The sequence below is a fragment of the Rhincodon typus genome, chromosome 5 (genome assembly GCF_021869965.1).
Source record: "Rhincodon typus isolate 14 chromosome 5, sRhiTyp1.1, whole genome shotgun sequence".
In the NCBI taxonomy this organism is placed as follows: domain Eukaryota; kingdom Metazoa; phylum Chordata; class Chondrichthyes; order Orectolobiformes; family Rhincodontidae; genus Rhincodon; species Rhincodon typus.
Window position 1 is genome coordinate 33,332,964 of NC_063336.1, and position 22,131 is coordinate 33,355,094.

Here is a 22,131-nt window from a genome sequence, read left to right on the forward strand (position 1 = left end):
TCAATTATTGTACAGTTCTAGATAACTCCAAGTGCACAGCCAGCACTGGCACAGGATCAACAGGTTGAACAGTCTCCTTTTGTGCTGTACTAATCTAAGTTTCTACATGGTCTTTGCCTCAAAATGTACATTCAGACAAGTCTAATCCTTGCACGAGTTAGACAATAGTGTAGTGTGCTAATGAGGAACACAATTAAACCATCAAGTTAAATGTGGTTGTCATCGGTGAAATCCTTTTTTCCTGAATCTAAAGCATCAGTGACTTTGGCAAATACCTAAATGCAGTTAATTTTCCAGAAAAAATTTCTGAATCAGTTAGTGTACAGAAGAGTTCACAATTAGTGTTACCTGAATCAAAGCCAATGGTTTCTCTCTGCTCTTCACAAGTGCAGCTTCTTGCTTACGCTCTTCCTCCACTATTGCCGCAAAAGTGACTGGGGCCATTGCTGGTGGACTTCTAGCAACTGTCATTAACCAAGGACTGTTGGGAATTAAAGATTTATAGTTAACATACATTGAAAGCAATTAATGCAGCCTCTGGGAATCAGCTACTTTTTTGTGTTGACTTCATTACGAGCTGCGAACCATGGATATAAATGAATTTTCTGTTGTCCAGTTTTTAATACAGTCAGAGTTATAGAGGTTTACAGCACAAAAACAGGCCCATCGGCCCAACTTGCCCATGCCATCCAGTTTTCACAACTTAACTAGTCCCATTTGCTTGTTTGGTCCATATCCCTCCATACTTATCCCATGCATGTACTTGTTTAAATGTTTCTTAAGTGACAAAATTGTACTTGCTTCCACCACCTTCTGTGTGAAAAAATTGCCCGTGGACACTTCTGTATCTCCCTCCTCTCACCTTAACCCTATGTTCCCTAGTTTTAGAATCCCCTATCCTGTTGCTGGAATTATAATAACGGCTTTACATTACATAAGAAACTCAAAAGTAGAGTTAAAAATGTTTTCTTTAACAAGTTGGTTTCCTACAGAAGAGTTACAAGTAATTAATTGACTCTTAGAAGTTGAGAATCTAGCTGTGCAAGGCCCCTTGGGGAAGGGAGACCATAATATGAAAGAATTGTTCAATGAAATGAAATGTGATAGGGCCAGAATCTAAAAAGAGGCAATTGCAATGGTATGAGGTGCAAGTTGACTATGATAATTTGGGGAACGTTACTTAAAAAAGGATGACAGTGGATAGGTGATGGAACATATTTAAAAAAAAAAAGAGTACTTGGAGGGACTTGCAAACAGTGCTCATTCCTTTCTGGCACAAAATTAAAATGGGAAAGGTGGCCCAGCCATAGCTGACAAGGGAAATTAGGGACAGTATTAGATCCAAGGAAGAGGCACACAAACTGGCCTAAAAAGAACAGCAGATCTGAGGATTGGCAGCAGTTTCAATTTCAGTAAAAGGAGAACAAACGAGTTGATTAAGAGGGTGAAAACAGACTATGAAAGAAGGCTTATGAGGAACAGACAACCTGATTGTAAAAGCTTCCATAGGTATGTGAAGAGAAAAAAGGTTAGTGAAGACAAATGTAAATCCCTTACTATCAAAAACAAGGGAAGTTATACTAGGGTACAAAAATGGTAGACCATTTTAATTTTGGATCCACCTTCACAAAGGAGGACTCAAATAACATTCCCAAAAATGTTGGGGAAATGCAGGGTCTAAGGACAGTGAAGAACTAAAGGAAGTTAGTATTGTGAGGATATGATGGTGGTGAAATTTACGAGATTAAAGGCTGACATTTCCCAGGGCCCAAAAGCCTAGGCCCAGAGTACTTAAGGACGTGGCCCTGGAAGAAGCAGCATTGGTGATCTTTCAAGATTCTAGAGACTCTGGAATAGCTCCTACAGATTGGAGTGCAGCTAATGTAACCTCACTATTTAAAAAAGAAGATTGAGGGGAAACACAGAATTATAGACCTGCTAACCTGACATAGATAGTGGAGAAAATGCTAAAGTTCATTATAGAAGATTTAATAACAGAGCAACTGGATTGAACAGTCAACATGGATTGAAGAAAAGGAAAATCACACTTGACAAACCCATTGGAATTGTGAGGATGTAACCAGCAGAGTTGATAAGGGGGATCCAGTTGATGTGGCTTATTTGGCCTTTCAGAAGTCATTTGATAAGGTCCCACTGAGAGATTAGCATGTAAAATCATTGTGTATGGGATTGGAGCTAGCATACTGACATGGATAGAGAACTGGTTGACAGAGAGGAACCAAAGAATAGGAATAAATGGATCATCTTTGGAATAGCAGCCAGTGATGAGGGGAGTACCAAAGAGATGAGTGCTTGAGCCCCAGATATTCGCAACATAGATTAATGATTTAGGTGAGGAAACTAAATGTCGTATCTCCAAGATTGCAGACTATACAAAGCTGGGTGGGGCTGAACTGTGAAGAGGTTGCAGAGATGCTTCCATGTGATTCAGACAAGTTAAGTGAGTGGGCTAATGCATGGTAAATGAAGTACAACGTGGATAAACGTGAGGCTATCCGCTCTGATACTAAAAACAAGACGACAGATTATTATTCAAATGGCCACGGATTGGAAAAGGTGGAGATGCAATGAGGCCTGGGTGCTCTCGTACACCAGTCACTAAAAGGCAGGCAGTGAAGAAGGCAAATGGAATGTTGGCCTTCATAACGAGGAGGATTTGAGTGCAGGAGCAGGGATGTCTTGGCTCTGCACAACTGCAGCTTGGTGAGACCACATCTGGAGTTGCATGTATAACTTTGGTCTCCAAATCGGAGGGAGGATGTTCCGGCTAAGGACTCATTGCAATGAATGTTCACCAAACATAGTCCTGAGATGGCAGGACTGACATGTGAAGAGAGACTGGATCAGTTTGGTTATAGGTAGTTAGATCTAGTTCTGAGTTCTAAAGAGAACAAAGGGGATGGGCGAAAGCAGGAACAGGGTACTCGGTAGAATGATAACCATGATTGCACTGAAGGCTTGAAGCAGGCTCAAAAGGCCTATTCCTGTTTTCTACGACCATGACTTCCAATTCTGGATGCCTATTCTAGGATTTTTAAAAGGCTGAATTATGGCTAGCCTGAAGTTCAGACAATGGGCTGACTAGTAACCTGCAGAGAAGAACAACTTCTAAAACGTGGGAAAGAAAGAAGTCACAAAAAGGAGTCTGGTAGGATGAAACAAAACTGTTTTGACATACACACAGACAATGTCCAAAACACAAAATGATACTCAAATTGTGAAAACATTTTTTTTGACTTGCACAAAGATCATTCACACATAGCACTTCTGATCAAAATGACTTGTCTCAAATCAAGACATTGAATGACGTATATATTCTTTCATTTCTTTTCCATGACAGTGAGAGAGCTACTTTAACTGGAAGATTGTACAGGATTATAGAGAGAAGGCAAGAGAATGCCACTAAGTGAGCTGCTCATTTGGAGACAACAAGGTGCAGGGCTGGATGAACACAGCAGGCCAAGCAGCATCATAGGAGCAGAGAGGCCTTTTCTGATGAAGGGTCTAGGCCCGAAACGTCAGCCTCTCTGCTCCTATGATGCTGCTTGGCCTGCTGTGTTCATCCAGCCCTGCACCTTGTTGTCTCGGATTCTCCAGCATCTGCAGTTCCTACTATCTCTGCTCATTTGGAGAGTTGGCAATGGTTACAATAGACCAAATGGCTCCTCCTGTACTGTAACAATTCTGTGATTCCGTTATGACATGCTGCAAAGCTACATTCAGTAAACATACCACTCGAACAACAAAACTAACTGTCTGGGAAAATTCAAACAAAACTACACGTACTACACAATAAGAAACCTATCCAGTAAACACCTTAATCTTTCACGCTGTATTTTCTGTAAAACATTAAAATCACAAACACAAAATCACCCATAGCTGTCCATTCTATAACAATGCAAAAGCCCTTCAGAAAACAAAATCTCCTTTAAGCTGCAGAATCCAATTTTCTGTGCAAGTTGAGTACACAGGTGTGCAAAAAAGTTTAAAAGCCTACACACACACAAACAAAATTGGCCTGTACTACAAAAAAATCTAGTGTACATTGGTCTTCACCACCTTGAACAAATGCTTCTCGCCACTGACATGGTTAGAGCACATCAACAGTAAAGTTAACTACATTGAACTGATATTGGTAATACTAGTTCCAAATCCAGTTTCTGTTGGCGACAACACAGCTGACAAAGGCAGTGCAAAAATTAGAGCAGAGAGACCTACAGCATAGGGGTCATATGGCCTTTGCTACAAAATGCAAAATAAATTGTAGTGCCCAATCTGTCACAAATTTTCTTTAAAATGGGCATTGATCCAATTCTGACCATACCATGCAGCAATTCTACATGCCAGTACAGACGATTCAAAACTGTGGGTGATGATAGATGGGCATTGTGTCACACACCCAAGGCAGGAATGGATGGGGCTGTGAGACAAAGACCCAGATTTGACAGCCCTGGGATCTGCTGTGGGATCTCTGTAATCGTGTGATTTTTTAATTCAATATGCTCTGTGGCCTTACCATTGCCATCAACTAAGCTTGCTAAATGGTAAATGTCAGAGTTGTTTCTGTGTTTGTATCTCTGTTGGTTGAAATCCCACTTTGCTTGACAATATAGCTGTATGACATTTTCCATTATGGAGTTGCACCAAGTGTGAAGCATTAAAATTGGATCATGGCAGGAATATAGTTTAGGAAACTATAAGTTTCCCACTTATCCAGTCATTCTATGCAGTAATTTTGAATTGATGAATCCTCTTCCCCAACTAAAGGGGATAATCTTTTCCCTATTCAAAATCAAAACACGCCACAATTTGAAAAATAAAATCACTGGTCTTTGTCTTCTCCGTTTCAGTAGAACTTCTCAGTACCTTAAATCACACATTGAGACTTCTGCAAAGTCAGCAAATTATTATTTCTATTCAACCTTATTAAACGATTGTGTGGTAGTTTGATAATCTGCAATATAATCTAAATGGCAACAGCAACTATCTTATATTTGGTTGCATAAAGTAATGAAAAATGTATTATCTATATTAATAAAGTAGAACTATACCAGAATTCATAACCAAGTGGGAATTATGAATTAAAGAAGTGAATCAGTTTATTTAAAAACACTATTTAAAAAGTGCTAAAATATTTGATAAAAAAGGAAAGGTGAAAAAAATTATACGAATTCATTTTTATATATTATGTATAATATTATGTATTTTCACTGAGAAGGTACATGGTAACCAACTTAAAGTGGAATGGCAAAGTTTTCTATAGGCATATAAATAGAAGCAGAGCAGTTAAAGGAGGAATAGGGTCAATTAGAAACAAAATTGGGGATTTATACATGGGTGGGTGGGTGGGGAGGGGGAAGAGGAAGAGGAAGAGGAAGAGGAAGAGGAAGGTGTGTACATGGTTGAGGTGTTAGATGCGTAATATTCATTTTTCTTCAGAAAAGATGCTGCTGCTGCCCAGTCTGTGGTGAGAGAGGAGGCATCACTGTCACTCATGGTGTTCAAAATTAATCAGGAAGTAGTCTTGGATAGATTGTTGGTATTTAAAGTTAATAAAACGTCAGGTCTGGATGAGATGCATCCAAGGATTTTGAAGGAAGTGAGTGGAGAAGTTGCAAGATCACAGGCTATAATCTTTCACCTACTCTGGACTCAAGGGAGATGCAAGAAGACTGTAGAATTACAAACATTACAGCTTTGTTCAAGAAATATTTCCAGGATAGTCCTAGCAAATATAGAAACAATCATTTATTTAGAATTATGGTCACATGGAAAAAGATGAGTTGATTAACAAGAGTCAGTCTGGATTTCTAATGGGGAAATTGCGTTTAATTAGCTTGCTGAAGATTTTTGAACAGTTAACAGAAAGGCTCAATGAGGGTAACACTGTTGATGTGGTATACGTGGATTTCCAGAAGTCAGTTCCAGACAACAGACTTGAGGAAAGTTATAGGTCGTGGTATAAAAGGGAATGTAGCAAAGTGGATATAAAATTAGCTAAGTGATAAGAAACAGGGTAAAGGTCAACAGATATTTTTGGGCTGGAGATAGGTTTGTAATGAAGAATTGGGATCCTTGTTTTTCCTGATATATATTAAATGATCTGGATCTTGGTGTGCAGGGAACAGTTCCCAAGTTTGTAGATAACGTAAACCTCAGAAGAATGTAAACCGTGAAGAAGTGGAACTTCAAAAAGAAGTTCCAGTTCTGAGGAAGGATCACTCAACCCAAAACATTAACTCCACTTTCTCTCCACAGATGCTGCCAGACCTGCTGAGCTTTTCCAGCAATTTCTGTTTTTGTTTCTGATTTACAGCATCCGCAGTTCGTTTAGTTTGAACTTCAAAAGGACACTTACAAATTAGTGGAATGCAAAATGCAGTTCAATGAAGAGATGCACATTGGTAGGAATAACATGGAAAGCAATATAAAAAATGGGGTACAGGTGCAAAGTGATCTGGGTGTATAATGTGCACAGATCATTGAAGGTAACAGGACAAGTACAGAGAACAATTAACAAAGCATGCAGTGTCCTCAGATTCATTAATAAGGGCATAGAGTACAAAAGCAAGGAGATGATGTTGAATTTGTACAAGACATTTCTTAGACTTCAGCTAGAGTACTGTGCATAATTTTGGGCACATTACAGGAAAGGTGGGATTGCATTGGAGAGAGTGCAGAAGTGATTTACAAGCACGGGTCCAGGAATAAGAAAATTTAGTTATGAGGATAGATTGAAGTAGTTGGGGCTGTTTTCCGGAGACAAGACGGCTGAAAGGAGATTTGATAAAAGCTTTCAGAACCATGAGCAGGCTGGATACAGTAGATACTGAGAAGCTGTTCCTGCTCGTACAAAAAAACATGGTGCAGGTAGATTCAATTGTGACATTCAGGAGGGCACTGCATGATTATTTGGATAAAAATAGTTTTTAACCGCATGGGGATAAAACAGAATATTGGCACCAGATAATGATGTTCGTTACATACCCACAGGAAATACTTGAACAGCAATGTTAAAATACTTAACAAGCAACCTTAAAACAGATCAGATTCAGCAGAGCTTCAAAATTATGTTTCAGACGAATACCACAGACTGATCTCAAAACTGTATATGACCTTGGTCTCGGTCCTGCCCTCTGCAATTGGATCCTCAGCTTTCTGACCCACAGACTGCAAATCAGTGAGAATAGATAACTGCACCTCCTCCACAATAGCACTTAACACTGGAGCTCCCCCGCACCCCCCAAGGATGCATCCTCAGCCCCCTACTCACCCACGACTGTGTTGCTAAATTCCAAAAGAACGCCATCTACAAGTCTGCTGATGACACCACCATAGTGGGACGGATATCTAACAACAACAAGTCAAAATACAGAAGGGTGATGGAGGGCTTGGTGACCTGGTGTAATGAAAACAACCGCTCTCTCGATGCCGGTAAAACTAAAAGAACTGATCAGCGACTTCAGAAAGAAAGGAAAACACGCCCCTATATACATCAACAGAACTGAGCTTGCGAGAGTGAAGAGTATCAAGTTCCGTGGAGTGACGATAACAGACGACCTGTCCTGGACTTCTCATGTAAATGCGACAGTCAAGGCAGCACAACAATGCCTCTTCTTCCTCGGGCAGCTCAGGAAATTTGGCATGTCCATAAAAGGTCCATCACCAACTTCTACGGATGCACCACTGAAAGCATACTGTCTGGGTGCATAACAGCCTGGTATAGCAACTGCTCTGCCAAGGACCATAAGAAACTACGGGAAGTGGTGTGCACAGCCCAGAGCTTTATTGAAGCCAACCTTCCATCCATGGGCTCTATTTACACGGCCCACTACCGCGGAAAGGTGGCCGACATCAAAGATCCATTGCACCCTAGTAATGATCTCCTACAACCTCTTCCGTCAGACAGAAGATACAGAAGCCTGAGCACACACACCAGCAGATTCAGGAACAGCTTCTTTCCGAATGTTATCAGTCTGTTTAATGGACTCTAGCCTCAAACAATGTAACCTGTATGCTGCTAAGTCTTTTTGAGCTGTACATCCTTTGCTTGCTGTGATCTGCCTGTACTGCTCGTAAACAAAGCTTTTCACTGATTTTTATTGTCACATGTAACGAAATACAATCAGATCCATCAGTCTAAGTATTTCTGCTTTTCTTAATTTTTTTGTCACAATTTCCCAACAACTTATCCAGACATCATTGATGAGCCAGACAAAAATTATAGTGTACAGTGATACTTCATCATATTAAAAGTGTGCTAATAGTCAAACTGATGGAATATGTTCAGTGAACTTCATATAAAGTATAGCATTAAATAATTCTGAAATTTTTAAGCTGGATCAGCATTTTCAATAGCACTGAATTGGCCAGGATAATGAGATTGCAAACTTTAGCTGACAGATTTGTCCTTGGGAAGTATTCTGATGCAGGACACAGCATCCCTGCCTCTGAGCCAGAAATTTCAGGTTCAAGTCCAATTCCAATGAAGCAATGGCCAAAGAAGAGACATTCAAAATGCAACCAAACAGGTTCAGTATCAATTTAGAAACCCTTCCAACTTCTCAAATCCTATCACCATCAGTTAATATAGACACTGGGATTTGTATAACCCCATGTGCTAAAAAGATTGGCATTTTCAGCAATTTTAGAAATAGGCCCAAGGCATTTGCTCACCTTGCAGGCTTGACAGAAGGTGAGGACATCAAAGATCTTTGGCAGGACAATCCTGATCTGATCACTGCCTGCTGTATATGGCACAAGCCTGTAATTGGGTCAAAGGCTACTTATTTTCAGACCTGAGAAATACTTGGTCTACCACGAATTATTTTGGAAAAAAAGCATTCCAAAAATTTGAACACATTAAGCAGATTACATCGCAATAGCTACAGACTTTTGTCCCCCCACAGGACGCTTCCATTAATTCAAAAAAGACAGTCTACCACACAAGTGAGTAATGCTGTATGTAAATTTCAGTTACTGTGTGATGCCAGGTATATTGCTAGTACATCTGATTGATTGGGTGATCTTCCCTAGGTTGTTCATTATATAGTAGAGAATACACTAACCACATTTGCAAAACCCAAATATTATGTAAAATGTTTTCCTAAGATTGGATAGTATTTGATGAAGAATCCCGAGTGTGCTAATAAATACACTAACAACCAATCCAGGATAATCAGCTCAATTCAATGTTGTTCATTTAAGCTTGTTAGAAACAATATTGTTTCCTGCATATGAACACTTTCTGCAAACAAAAGGAATATGTTAAAGCCTTCTGCCTTTATTACAATTATTATAGAGCTTGGGAATTCAATTAGCTGCCCACTGTTTTCTCCAAACATCTCTGCCAAATAGCATCATGTTCTCCTTTAGTATAAATTGTGCTCATTCAAAATTTGGCATTCTTGTATTCATCCTGACTAACGCAAGACCAAAAGCTTCAGCAACATGTCTCTCTTTTCAGTAATATTGGAGCCCTCCTCCCAAGTTACTGTTTGAACTCTTGATAAATTTTAGATCTACATTAAAAGTTTCCTAATATCAACATTCATAACTGACAGCAGGGAAAAGATGTGCAAAGTATTAATCAAATTATTTCTGAGTTCATAATAACTAGCCGAACTTAAATATTTACTCAAAAAATAGTATCTTATGAACAGTTAAGAGTTAACTGATGGATTTAGAAACTAAACTATAGAAATGGTACATGGATGATGGCACATGAACAACTTCATGGAAGTTTAATTGAAACAAGTTTTTAAATTAAATCTCACTGGAAAGCCGGTCACGTGCATTTTCCTTTAAAGCTGAATGAACATCCCCTCATTGTAAATAATAGTCAAAAAGAGGGACAGCATCTCTGTCACTTCAACACAACTTCAAATAATAGTGAGGTTGTTTCTCCCTCAAACAATCCAGCTGTATGTTGTGCAATGGGAAGAGAAAACAACTTCTGCTTATTTTAATTGTGGGTGAGCGGTGAGATAAAAATATTACTTTAAAATAAAGTTGCATTATATTTTTAGCATAAATCAATGGTACTCGAAACATATGCTCCAAACAAAATTAAGGTCCAAAGGCACTGTTTGAAATATTAAAATGGCAGGATAGCTAAAGCTTATCATAGAATAGAATCATAGAATCCCATACAGTGTGGAAACCGGCCCTTCGGCCCAACAAGTCCACGCCGTCCCACCCAGACCCATCCCTCTATAACCCACCTAACCTACACATCCCTGAACACTACAGGCAATTTAGCATGGCCAATCCACATAACCTGCACATCTTTGGACTGTGGGAGGAAACCGGAGCACCCGGAGGAAACCCACACAGGCATGGGGAGAATGTGCAAATTCCACACAGACAGTCTCCCGAGGGTAGAATTGAATCCAGGTCCCTGGTGCTGTGAGGCAGTAGTGCTAACCACTGAGCCACCGTGTCCCCCTAATATCAAGTGAATATTTATAAATGCTATGCTATGCACATTCAGGAGCAGAATGCCAAAAGGATTGTGGTATAGTCAGTCGAAACTTAGCTTGAGAGGGATATTTTTGAAATTAGAAGCTCCAAGGAAGAAAACGTACTATCTGATTATTAACTGATTTACGTGCTGACCAAATTACTTAATTTATTTAGCAAATCATTACAATGGTTTTTAAAAAGTAAACAGGATTTTATCATTCTTCACCTGGTAGGTTGTTCATATTTGTTGCTCAGCTGTTCTTGTTGTTTATAATTATTATCCAATGAGTTTGATGGCGGGGTGTCACTTGCTTTCTCTGTTGACTTTTCTTCCATCAGTAGTTCGCGGAATGATTTGGGAGAAGCGAAATCATTGAAAGGAGTCGCCCTGAGTGAAAGTGTTCAGCATCAATTAACAAATCTATCACTAAAAGTGACACAAACAAAAAGAAAGAATTCCTCATGTCTTACAAAAGAAGCAGAAAGTCTACATTAAATAAGGCATTTTCCACTAAGTTTTCAAACTTCACGTCCCAGTTGGAAGGCTTTACACCAGAGATCCTCTCTAACTGACTCAAAGTGGCAAGCGTACTTGCTGCAACTGACATGCAAACCCAGTTGACAATAGAGTCATAGAGATGTACAGCATGGAAACAGACCCCTCGGTCCAATTCATCCATGCTGACCAGATATCCTATATAAATCTAGTCCCATTTGCCAGCATTTGGCCCATATCCCTCTAAACAATTCCTACGCATATACCCATACAGATGCCTTTTAAATGTTGTTATTGTACCAACCTCCACTACTTCCTTTAGCAGCTCATTCCACACACGCACCACCTTCTGCGTGAAAAAGTTGCCCCTTAGGGCCGCATTATATGTTTTCCCTCTCACCTTGAACCTACGCCCTCTAGTTTTAGACTCCCCCACCCCTGGGAAAAGACCTTGCCTATTTACCCTATCCATGGCCATCATGATTTTATAAACTTCTACAAGGTCACCGCTCAGCCTTTGACTCTTCAGGGAAAAAAGCCCAGCCTATCCAGCCTCTCCCTATAGCTCAAACCCTCCAACCCTGGCAACATTTTGTAAATCTTTTCTGAAACCTTTCTAGCTTCATGATCTTCTTTTCCTATAGAAAGAATGTTATCTCAAGCAAGGGCATTGACCGAGTTTCTAAGCTTAACATATCAGGAAATGGATCAAACCCTTTAAATGTGACAAAATAAATGTATTTTGCATTCTTTCAACTGCTAACACGTGAACTTACCAAACACTTCCTGTCTTTGATAGGGTTAATGGTGCAGGCAAATTTAATTTCATAGATGTGGTGTCCAGTCTGCAGTTTGTGCTTGGTTCTTTAGCTGCCATCGCAATCATCTTCCTTTGCTTCTGAGAAAGCTTCACTCCATGGCATAACGACTTATTTCCACTGGGAAAATATTACAGTTAAACAATCAAATAAACCGCTTTTGCAATGTTACATAGATTTTATAGTGCAAATTTTACACTGAATATCAAAAGGAATTAGCAGATAATCAAGAAAAATCCACAATCCTACATTTCAGTCAATCTAGAAATTAAAACAAATTCATCTGGTGTTTACACATTTACAATTACTTAAAGAGTTCCAATATTTACTATACAAAATCTATTTTAACATTTTTACTTATTTAATCTCTGAAGTTGTTCACATTCCATGAGACTGTCCAATTGATAAAGGAAATTATATACTAAAGCATAACCGTAAAATTTGCATCATGTATAATGAAAACCTTTCTATTTCTGACACACTAATTTCATGTTGGATAAAGATCTGGTTAATGTATGGCAATACCATTTCTTTTGCCTGAATAAGTCGGTGATACAAGAGGGTACCATTCAAAGAACAAAAATCTTACTTGATAGCCAAGTTTTCTCTCTTACAGCGGTAATCTTCATAGACTTTAGGAGCCAAAACTGTCAATTTAGAAGGGAAGCACCAAGTAGGAGGTTCTAAACCTTTTTGCCGAATTAATTTTGTGCAATAATCAGATCTCAACACCAATGTTTAGTAGACACAGCAGAAGTACTTTATGTAGCTGTCAATCAATGCTGATAAAAGATATACACGGCATGTGACAACAGAAAAGAGTAGCCTTTATTTGTTCTCTTAGATTCCCAGTGGTAACATCAAAAGAAAATACGCCTGCAGCCTTTCAGATATTAATCTCATCACTCCACCGTTTCAGGCTCTGTAACCAGTATCGAAACAAGCTTCAAAACCAATGTACATTTCTGTGTTCAAACACAGGATATAGAATCAGCATAGAGGAACCTATAACACCTGTTTGTTTGATGTGCAGACAGATGAAATGAAGGAGGAAAAAATTCTTGATTCAAAAGAAACTCAAAGCTCAAAACTCTATGTTCCACTCTAACCGAGCTCCATCTCAGCAATTCCAAAGTTTGCAACCAATAAATGCTACAAAAATGTAATTATAATTCCACACCATAACCTAATTGACTGAACTAGAAAACACATTTTTTTCCTGCATTTTGTATTTCTTTATATTCAGTATGGATTTTATTAGTATTCTGTAGAAAGTGCATATATTATAAATGTAGAGACGGGAAGGAGGGGGTGTAAAACTGCCTCCACGTATGGGATGAAGGTTAACCAACTCCTGTCTCTTATTACATTCAATGTGTGGTTTTTCAAGCTGGATTGTAACATACAATATAGTGCAAACAGCCGCACTTTGTGCTAAACCAAACTTGCTATTCTCATTAGCCTACGATGCCATGCAGTTGCTTAAGGCTACAGCCTCAGCCTAATCTTTGCTTGACTGAACTACCATACCAGGGTTTTCTAGTTGTTGGTTAAAATATTATGCCTGTCCCCTCGGGAGAGGATCAGTAGATCAGGAGTGTAAAATTGGGTGGTATAGCAATGTATCCATTGCCTACCTGCTTCTACTGTTTACTTAACCAGTGGTGGGGTACATGTTATGTAGTCCACTAATGTTTAGAGGTATTGAGGCCTTTAACCTTTGAAAACAAGTGAAGAATAACTTTATAAAGGCCTAGGGTTTAATCAATGGTGAGACAGATGGCCATTTGTAGTAGCTTGAGTGACATGACAAAGTTCACAGACCTGCTTACACAATTATTTTCCGCAAACCCAAAGCTGATTGGAACAAAGCTCTAGTGGGTGAAAGAATAGAGGCAAAAAAATATGAATTAGTACACTGAGAATATTAAGTTTGACAACAATAAAGTTTTACACTCACCTTGCATTAGTCTTTGGTACATTTTCACATTTTTGAATATTTTCTTCCATTTCCATAATAGCTCGTAGGCCTACAGTGGGAGGACTTGTAGGACTAAACAAAAGGATTTATTTTAGGATGTGCAGCAACATTCCCTGGGTCACACTTAAATCGTTTCTGGCTTAATAAGAAAAAGACCAAGGCAATGATTCACGTTTCAAGTTGAAATGGGATAATTTTTAAATCTGAAGAGAAAGAGTCAGAAAAAGAACACAGGGGAATAGACAGACATGGAGAGGGAGCTAGGTAGCCTTGTACAGGAGATGGACAACGGGTAGCCAGCCAGCTAGAGGGGAAGACAGACTGATAGCCAGAAAATTTGTCACACCAGGGGAAGCAACAAAACCTTAGAAATGAGCAAGCTGCACTAGGACTTGGGTAGAAAGAGGCAGCAGAAAACATGATGGCTTTGAAGAGAGATGGAAGAGCACTGGAAAGGGAGACTTTGACGAGATTCTTGAGCAGGAGTTCTAGTCAGCAGTACTGCATCGGCTACCTCTTACATAGCCTGCCTGGTACTTAGTTCCACTGTTATCAATTGAAACGAGTCCTGCCCATTTCTGTGTTCCAGTCCAAAACACATGTTGACCCTAGAAAGTTTTTCCTTAATCACTGCACAATAGATCATTCTAGAAATGCCTTAAGACATGCTTTTGGGATGTCCTCAAACAGGTGTGCAAATCCCTGGCAGGCCTTCAAGGAAGGGATAATAAGGATATAGTCTGTTAAAGAAAATGCTTGTGATGAACAATTCCCTGAATGTCAAGGACTTAAAGCAGAAATTAAAGGGAGAAAAACAAAAGAACTTTCTTTTTCCATTTTTCAACGCTTCCAAGTTCTAGGTGCTAGAAGCATGGGGGACAAATATTGTTGTAGTTTGCTTGAGAGGGAGAAAGGGGTAGTTTGAATAATTACAGGCCAGTCAGCCTAACATTAGTGCTACAAAAATTAATGGAAAAAATTTAGAGACAGGATTAAATCTAATTCACACCACCTTCTAAATTTATCAGACAGTTAGCACTGATTTCTTAAGGAAAGTTGTAGCTGACTACCCTGGATGACCATCCTTATTACCCACTCAAAAAAATTTCAATGAAGGCAGAACCAGGGACTGAAATCACAGGACACTGACAAGTGTGCAGGAACATAGGGACTTCAGAAAGAGTGTGTCTACAGATTTTTGAAGGTGGTTAGACAGGTAAATAAGGTGACCAGGAAGGTATCCAGGATACTTGCCTTTATTAGCCAAGACACAGAGCAAAAAAGTTATGCTTCAAACGTATAAAACACTGGTTAGGGAAGATGATGATTGCACTAAAGAAGGTGCAGGGACATTTAAGAGGATATTGCTCGGACTGAAGAATTTTTGTTGAGGCAAAATGGGATAGACAAGGGTTGTTTTCTTTGGAACAGAGGAAAACCAATGGAAGACCTAAATGAAGTCTATGAAACCGAAGGATCTAGATAGAATTTTCATGTCTGCTATATCTATTTCTCTCAGGTAAAGGGTGGCATAAATTTAGGGTAACTGGATGCAGGTCTAGAGGGGAATTTTTCCACCCTTCGAATCAGGAGATCTGGATCTCAGCACGTGAAAATATAGTAGAGGCGGAAACTCGCAAAGTCGCTAATAAGAACTTGAATGAGCACTTGAAATGCCCTAACCCACAAGGGTACTGAATAAAAGCTGGATCAGGCATGATGATTACTCAGCAGACATGAAGCACTGAATAGCCTTAAGTGCTGCAAATTTTCAATATTCTATTATGAATTGAAATGCCAAAATTACACTTCAGAATTTTTGGACTTCATGAAAAATATGCTAAATTGATTTAAGAGATTAACCACATCTTGATCCTCTATGTTTCTACAAGTTCATTCTCTCCTCACTTAAGATTATCCTTGCAATCAGCCACTTTAACAATGTTTAGGCCACATACTAAATAAAAACCGAAAGAACTGCGCATGCTGTAAATCAGGAACAAAACCAGAAGTTGCTGGAAAGATTCAGCAACTATGGCAACAGCTATGGAGAAACAAAAATCAGAAATAACGTTTCAGGTCTGGTGACCCTTCCTCAGAACCAACAGTTAACCAACCAGACCCGAAAACTTAACTCTGATTTATTTCTCCACAGATGCTGCAAGACCTGCTGAGCTTTTCCAGCAACTTCTGTTCTTGGCCACATACTCTTTGGCTCAATATCCTTTGTTATCCCTCTTAAATGCTTTGACATGTTTTTCTACATTAAAAAATGCTACAGAAATGCAATTTGCTGTTGTTGTTAATGAACCTCTTCGTTACCTAATCCATCCAACATACGTACAATTTAGAAACATTTTGGGCAGAATTACATTAAACTCAATTTTTTTCAATATAGACCACATAGTACCATATGCTTGCTTATAGAGACATGCATTTATATAGTGATACATTATAAACCAGAATGCAAAAGATCTATACCTGAGAGAACCGTTTACCCAGCCAGTGACACTTCCAGAATTGGATCGAGGAATGGGTTTTGGATTTGACTGTCCCTTAGCAGTCCATGCTTTCTCATGCATTTTTACCTCTTCAGTTGGATTTTTCATCTCAGTAACATGGCTCTTTTCATCAATCTGAAATGTCAAATAATCACCCATAAAATAACACTTAAAAATGTTGCAAATTATTGAAATCACTCATCAAGCTGGTCATTAAACTGTTGTCATTAAGGACTAAAGGCAATTACAGAGGATAATAGATAGCTATTAGGATGTTATAAAGCAGCATATCTAATTAATGAGTTTCAGGCAATGTCAAACTACAAGGTCAAAGTTTTCAAAGTAAAATGAAGTGCAGGATAAAGCAGGTCTGGCAACATTGGTGGAGATAGAAACAAATTAACATCGAGTCCAATGTAACTTTTTGGCAGCTCACCTTGGATGGCCAATTCCTTTACATCTATTTCCAACCAAAATTATTTAAGGGCTTTCCAGGTCTTCCCTGAGCAGAGGCCAATCAGTTACCATTTACCAACAGCCTCCTCTGCCTGCCTGAATCAGTTCTCATATTAAGCAACTACTCATTTGACTTCATTCACTTCTGCCAAAGAAAACCTATTTGTCTGGGTATTAACACAGATTCATCAATGCCTCTCTTTTTATGGGATTATGGAAAACATCATTTATTACTGCCCTTCTCGGGCTCACTGCCCTCATCTCCTTTCCTAGTGCGCTAAATGACTGCATCTGTGCTGTTTCCTGTGGTCACCATGAATCGAAAATTTAACTGGCTTTGTCAGAATTCCATACTTCTCCCAGCTTCAGCCGTCCATCTTTGACTCTTCCATCTCTGGATTTCTCAAATAGTCATAAAGTCGTATAGCATAGAAACAGGCTCTTCAGCCCATTATGTCTAAGCCAACACCAACACTATACTAATCCCATTTACCTGCACTTGGTCCATAGCCCGCTATGCCCTGGCATTTTAAGCACCTTTCCAGATGCTTTTTAAATGTGGAGAAACTTCCTGCCTCCACCACTCTCTCAGACAGCACGGTCCATATTTCTACCACTCTCGGGGTGAAAACAAATTTCCTCAGATCCCCTCTAACCTATGTACTCCTAACCTAACACTTATGCCCTCTGGTCTTAGACACACATCTGCCATGGTGTAAAGATCCTCTCAATCTACCCGGTCTGCCACAAGTTTGTATACCTCACCCAGATCCACCTCGCCCCCCTGTGTTTCAGGAAAAAAAAATTAAACACAGCCTATCCAGTCTCCTCTCATAACGGAGACTTTCCATCCTCAGCATCATCTTGGTAGTTCTCCTCTGCACCCTCTCCAATGCAATCATTTCCTTCCAGTAGTATGGCAACCAGAACTGCACATTCTATCTGTAACCTAACCAATGTTTTATAAAAGGTTTAACAAGACTTCCTTGCTGCTAAATTCTCTGTCTCGGATAATGAAGGAAAATATCCCATATTTACCATCCTGTCTACCTGTGCTGACATCTTCAGGGATCTATGGAGTTATACACCAAGGTCCCTTTGTTCCTCAATACTCCCTAGGGACCTACCATTCATAGTATAGCACTTCCCTTCCTGAACTCCCAAAATGCATCACCTTGCACTTAACAGGGTTAAACTCCATCTGCCATTGCTTGCCCAATTTACCAGCTGATCAATATTATACTGTAGCCCGAGACCATCCTCCTCTTTAACACACCAACTTTCATGGTCATCCGTAAATGTACTCAATATAGCTTCTACATTCACATCCAAGTGATTAATGTATGTTACAAACAATGAGGGTCCCAGCAGTGATCCCTGTAGTACGCTACCAGTCGTAGGCTTCCAGTCATAAAAACAACCCTTCACCACCACCCCTTGCCTCCTATTTGCGAGACAGTTTTGGATCCAGTTTGCCAACTTGACTTGGATCCCATGGGCTCTTATCTTTTGGTCTTCCATGTGGGACTATGACAATGGCCTTACTGAAGTCCATATAGACCATGTCAATTGCAATACCCTCAATATTTTTGTCACTTCTTCAAAATAAATTTCAAATAAATAAATACATTAAATTAAATTAGTCAGACAGAATCTCCCTCTATCAAATTGGTGCTGACAATCCCTCCTTTTCAAGTGTTGGCTAATCCTGTATTTCAATTTTTTTTCCAATCATTTCCCTACCACTGTTGTCAGACTAGCTAGCCTATCCCTGCTGCCCCCTATCCCAAACAAAGGAACCACGTTAATTATGCTCCAGTCATCTAGCACTTCATGTACTGCTAGCGACGTCTTAAATTTCTCCACCAGGGCCCCAACAATTTCCTCCCTTGCCTCCCAAAGCAGCCTGGAATGCACCTCATCAGGCTCTGGAGATTCATACACTCTTATGCCGACCAAAATATCTAATACCTCCTCCTTATTAACCTTAACATGCTCTAGAACTTTACCATCCTAACAATCAAGACTCATCTGGGATTATCTAGGTTTTTCAGAACAGGCTTTCAACAAACAGTGACTCATGAGGTCGTCTCTCTCCCTCAGAGCAGACACATGATCCTCTGGAACTATGGCACATTACCTTTACCTTTATTAACTAAAACATGCTATATGTCCAGGGACTCCTTAACTAAAGTAAACCTTAACTAAAAACTTTCTTACACCTTACTTCCTGTAAGGAAACCCAAATTTGGTCTCCACAGCGAGGAGACCAAATGCAGACTGTAACCATTTTGCACACAAGCTACTGTAAGCTTCCAGCCACTTGTCACTTTAATATTCCACCTTGCTCCCATTCTGACCTTTCTGCCTGTGGCTTATTACCATGTTTCAATAAAGCTCAATACTAACTCAAGGAATGCCATTTTTGACTTAGCACTCCAGACTTTTGGAAGACATATAAAGGTGGATAAATCCCTGGGACCAAATCAGATGTACCCTAGTACTCTGTGGGAAGCTATGGAAGTATTTGCTGGGCCCCTGGCTGTGATAATTATATCATCAATAGCTACAGGTGAGGTGCTGGAAGACTGGAGTTTGGCTATCGTGGTGCCACTATTTAAAGGATGGTAAGAAAAAGCCAGGGAACTATAGACCAGTGAGCCTGACATCAGTAGCGGGCAAGTTGTTGCAGGGAGTCCTGGGGGACGGGATTTACATGTATTTGGAAAGGCAAGGACTGATTAGGGATAGTCAACATGGCTTAGTGCATGGGAAATAGTGTGTCATGAACTTGATTGAGTGATTTGAAGAGGTAACAAAGAGGATTGATGAGGGCAGAGCGGTGGACGTAATCTGTATGGACTTCAGTAAGGTGTTCAACAAGGTTCCTCATGGTAGACTGGTTAGGAAGGTTAGATCACATGGAACACAGAACTAGCCATTTGGATACAGAACTGGCTCAAAGGCAGAAGACAGAGTGGTGGTGGTGGAGGGTTGCTTTTTCACACTGGAGGCCTGTGATCAGTGGTGTGCCACAAGGATTTCCATTTTGATTCGAAGAAATTTATAATTTTAATTGTAACATTAGTGTCTGTTTCCAGATTACTGCACTGGAAGACCCAAAGGCCACTGATCCAAAGCATTTGGCTAATGTGCTGTGGGGCTGTGCTTTGAAATTACTGCAACTATAGAAAACTGTTCTAATGTAACTACAGTGGCATCTACCCGACAATGGGAAAATATTCAAATATATCTATCCACAGAAACTAAAGCAGTACGAAGTCTGCCAATTACTAATAAGACCGTGAGATAACAAGGTGCAGAGCTGGATGAACACAGCAGGCCAAGCAGCATCATAGGAGCAGGAAGGCTGACGTTTCGGGCCTAGACCCTTCATCAAAAATGGGGGAGGGGAAGGGGGTTCTGAAATAAATAGGGAGAGGGGGAGGCAGATAGAAGATGGATAGAGAGGAGAGGAAACAGACAGGTCGAAGAGGCGGGGATGGAGCCAGTAAAGGTGAGTGTAGGTGGGGAGTTAGGGAGGGGATAGGTCAGTCCAGGGAGGACGGACAGGTCAAGGGGGCGGGATGAGGTTAGTAGGTAGGAGATGGGGGTGTGGGTTGAAGTGGGAGGAGGGGATAGGTGGGCGTAAGAACAGGTTAGGGAGGCGGGGACGAGCTGGACTGGTTTTGGGATGCGGTAGGGGGAGCGGAGATTTTGAAGCTTGTGAAATCCACATTGATACCGTTGGGCTGCAGGGTTCCCAAGCGGAATATGAGTTGCTGTTCCTGCAAACTTCGGGTGGCATCGGTGTGGCACTGCAGGAGGCCCAGGATGGACATGTCATCTGAGGAATGGGAGGGGGAGTTGAAATGGTTTGCGACTGGGAGGTGCAGACCCATTTCTGATGAAGGGTCTAGGCCCGAAACGTCAGCCTCTCTGCTCCTGTGATGCTGCTTGGCCTGCTGTGTTCATCCAGCTCTGCACCTTGTTGTCTCGGATTCTCCAGCATCTGCAGTTCCTACCATCTCTGATTCAATTTTAGCCCTATAACAAGTATTTTTTTAAATCAACCTGTTCAGACGTGTTATGACATACCTCTGGAGGAGGTAGGACATAAATACAGGTCTCTTGAGTCACAGGTAGTGACACTATCGCTGTACCTCAAAGGCCCCAACGTCATTATGCCTCAAAAGCGAATAACATTATATGATATACATAGGTCATTCATTAGTCACATACCTAGAAATTTAATTTGCACCATGTTAGTATTTTAGTTTAACTTCAGTGCAACAAATGAACACTAGACGAAAACACACTTGTCAAAAACATAAAATGTAATTATCATATAGAATAGTTCCAAGTATTAGAAAGCTATACTATTTAGACTTTAAGATTATATCTAGAAAATATTTTAAATACAGTGCAAAAATCACTCAATATTTGTTTCAATATATTTTAGTGAGTTTTTTTTTTTGCTTTCATAGCCAAATGGGTAGTTTACATGTGAGGAAAGCTATTTTTTATGTAGTATAGAAATATAATTTCCAGACTAAGTGCTCCTTAAAGTAAGAAGTTTTGTGAAAGTAGTACATTTATTCAAATAGCCAATCTAAGGCTATTTTCATTCTTTTGATTCTGACTGAAGCCCTACAATTTTGCAATATTTATTTAATCATGATTTTGCATTAGAATTCATAAAGTTTAGAAGGGACTCTCTTCAAATAGACTAACATTTTCCATGTTGATGAAACATAATTTACAACACTAAATAGAAGTGATGTTCATATAGGACAAAACACACAAAATGACAGCTAGTCAGTAAGTGGTTTTTCATGAACATCCATCTACAAGGGTAAGGGGCAACAAGAAATTACTGAAATAGTGAAGGATTGTTAAAGCGCTACAAAGTTGTAAAAAGTGGTTCAAAACTTGAATGTTTTATCCTGGCTTTGTATTGCACTATCATAGTGATTCGTTGTATATATATTGCACAGACCTCAGATTTCTCTTGGTAGAGTGCAGCTGAAAAATCAGGTGAAGCTAGTTCTCTGGGGCTGGTTACTCCACCAGCATAGCTGCCTTCAGAATCAGACATCAACATCTCATGCAGGGACTCTACTGAATTAGTTTTTGCATGTCTTTGCAAATCTGCAAGAATAAAAAATAATCGATCTTAAAGTGACCATCATAAAATGTTCCTTGTAATGAGAAATCCTGGACAAACCATATCTTCAATGTATAGAATACAACTTAAACAAAATCTGTAGCATATAGAATATCACATTTTTTCCAAAATGGCTTAAGTAACCAAATCAAGAGCAAGGAACACATAAAACCAGCAAAATTACAACTCAGTATTGATAGGTAATTTGAGACAAACAGAAAAGGAGT

At 39.7% G+C, this 22,131-nt stretch overlaps 1 protein-coding gene across 3 annotated transcripts in view; it reads right to left on the minus strand.

Annotated features, from left to right (window-relative positions):
• The window catches only part of ibtk (inhibitor of Bruton agammaglobulinemia tyrosine kinase), a 131,673-nt gene that overhangs the window by 21,109 nt on the left and 88,433 nt on the right, over window positions 1–22,131 (minus strand). For all 3 annotated transcript variants that reach the window (XM_048596723.1, XM_048596724.1, XM_020528205.2), the window contains exons 22-27: window positions 21,737–21,888; window positions 16,262–16,416; window positions 13,760–13,852; window positions 11,758–11,919; window positions 10,712–10,873; window positions 349–481 (exon numbers count right to left, since the gene is read on the minus strand). In XM_048596723.1, the coding sequence (XP_048452680.1) occupies window positions 349–481; window positions 10,712–10,873; window positions 11,758–11,919; window positions 13,760–13,852; window positions 16,262–16,416; window positions 21,737–21,888 (857 nt within the window). The remainder of the gene's footprint in view (window positions 1–348; window positions 482–10,711; window positions 10,874–11,757; window positions 11,920–13,759; window positions 13,853–16,261; window positions 16,417–21,736; window positions 21,889–22,131) is intronic.